The following is a 1,469-nucleotide window of genomic DNA, read 5'->3' on the forward strand; positions in this document are numbered from 1 at the left end:
TATATATATAAATAAATATATATATATAAATAAATAAATATATATATATATAAAACACACACACAAAGAAAAACAAGTAGATAGAATAGAAAAAATAGAAAGCTAAAACATTTAAATAAAAAAAAAGATAAATGTAGATAAAGTAGAATTAAAATAGAATAGAAAGTGCTAGAGTTAGAGGGTAAAATAAATCTGGAACATATGTGTTTTTAGTCGTTTCTTGAAGATGGCTATGGACTCAGCTGCTCGGATTGAGTTAATCGGATTGTATTAATTGTATATTAATACAAATGTCAAATATAAATAATACATCATTAATGATAATAATAATACATTTATATATTATATGTAAAATTTAAATATGAAATTAAAATATACTATTTAAATATCATCTTAAGTTAAAAATAATAAATAAAAAATGTATATAATACATTAACATAAAATTTACATATAAATACACATTAACAATCAAATGCTCCTTAAATAAATACCAATAAACGTACACAAATAATAACAACAACAACAACAAATTACTCCACTGCACAAAAGGTGACTGAGGAATTTTACACTTAAATTTTCCTCACCCTTCTTATCGGTTTTCCTCTCTTTGCTCTTCCCTCTTTCCTTGCATCGCCTTTCACGATCTCGTGATCGCGATCTTCTGGCCCCAGCTTCCCGCTCCTCTCCAGGTTTGCTGAAGTCTCTGACTTTATCTCTGTCCCATTCCCTTTCTGCACGTGTTCTCTCCCTCCTTTCCATTTCCCTTTCTCGTTCTGCCCACTGATCACGCTCTGGTAGGAGAGGCGGGGGTACGGCACGGCCAGGCCCAGCAGCTACCGCCCCACGAGGCTCCTCTGTTGGCTTTTCGCCTGCTGGACCCAAACCGCTGTGGAAGTCCAACTGATGGAATGTACCAGGATTGAGGGAGAATTAGTTTCCATTAAAAAAAAGAAAGAAAACCAAATACGTTCTCATCATTAAACTCAGTAAATTAAATTAAATCCTTACCTCCTCTTGCGTGCAGAAATCAACACTGAGGAACTTAGGGTTACTCTGGGGCCACTTAACTCCATGTAGCGCTGTACGAGTGGCCATTGCCTCTTCTGCACTAGAGTACTGAGGGAAAGCAAAGATAGTGAGAGGATAAGAAAAAGAAATTCACAAAAACAAAAAACTAAAGATCCAGAGGGATGCAGGGAGGAGACTTACTGTGACGTAACAGTGAGATTTAATCTTGTCAATCCAGAAACCTTCCTCCACTACAGTCCCTGTGCGATTCAACAGCTCCTTCAACTGCCCCAGCGTAAACGGCCTCACCTTAGAAACAATACAAAAGAAGCCTGCGGTCACTCAACCTGGGACAATAAATTCCCTATGCATGTAGCATCTCTTCCAGAATCATCAATGTGTGTACATATACACACATATACATATACATATATATATATATATCTATATATATATATATA

At 35.5% G+C, this 1,469-nt stretch overlaps 1 protein-coding gene across 1 annotated transcript in view; it reads right to left on the reverse strand.

Annotated features, from left to right (window-relative positions):
- LOC107704279 (apoptotic chromatin condensation inducer in the nucleus-like) overlaps positions 1-1,317 on the reverse strand; it is a gene marked incomplete at its 5' end in the record, with an annotated part of 2,889 nt that extends 1,572 nt beyond the window's left edge. The window contains 3 exons of the mRNA XM_016507161.1: positions 585-900; positions 1,009-1,116; positions 1,210-1,317. Of these exons, the coding sequence (XP_016362647.1) occupies positions 585-900; positions 1,009-1,116; positions 1,210-1,317 (532 nt within the window). The remainder of the gene's footprint in view (positions 1-584; positions 901-1,008; positions 1,117-1,209) is intronic.
- Positions 1,318-1,469: the final 152 nt, after the last annotated feature.

This window comes from Sinocyclocheilus anshuiensis, unplaced genomic scaffold (genome assembly GCF_001515605.1).
Source record: "Sinocyclocheilus anshuiensis isolate Anshui unplaced genomic scaffold, SAMN03320099.WGS_v1.1 scaffold1930, whole genome shotgun sequence".
In the NCBI taxonomy this organism is placed as follows: domain Eukaryota; kingdom Metazoa; phylum Chordata; class Actinopteri; order Cypriniformes; family Cyprinidae; genus Sinocyclocheilus; species Sinocyclocheilus anshuiensis.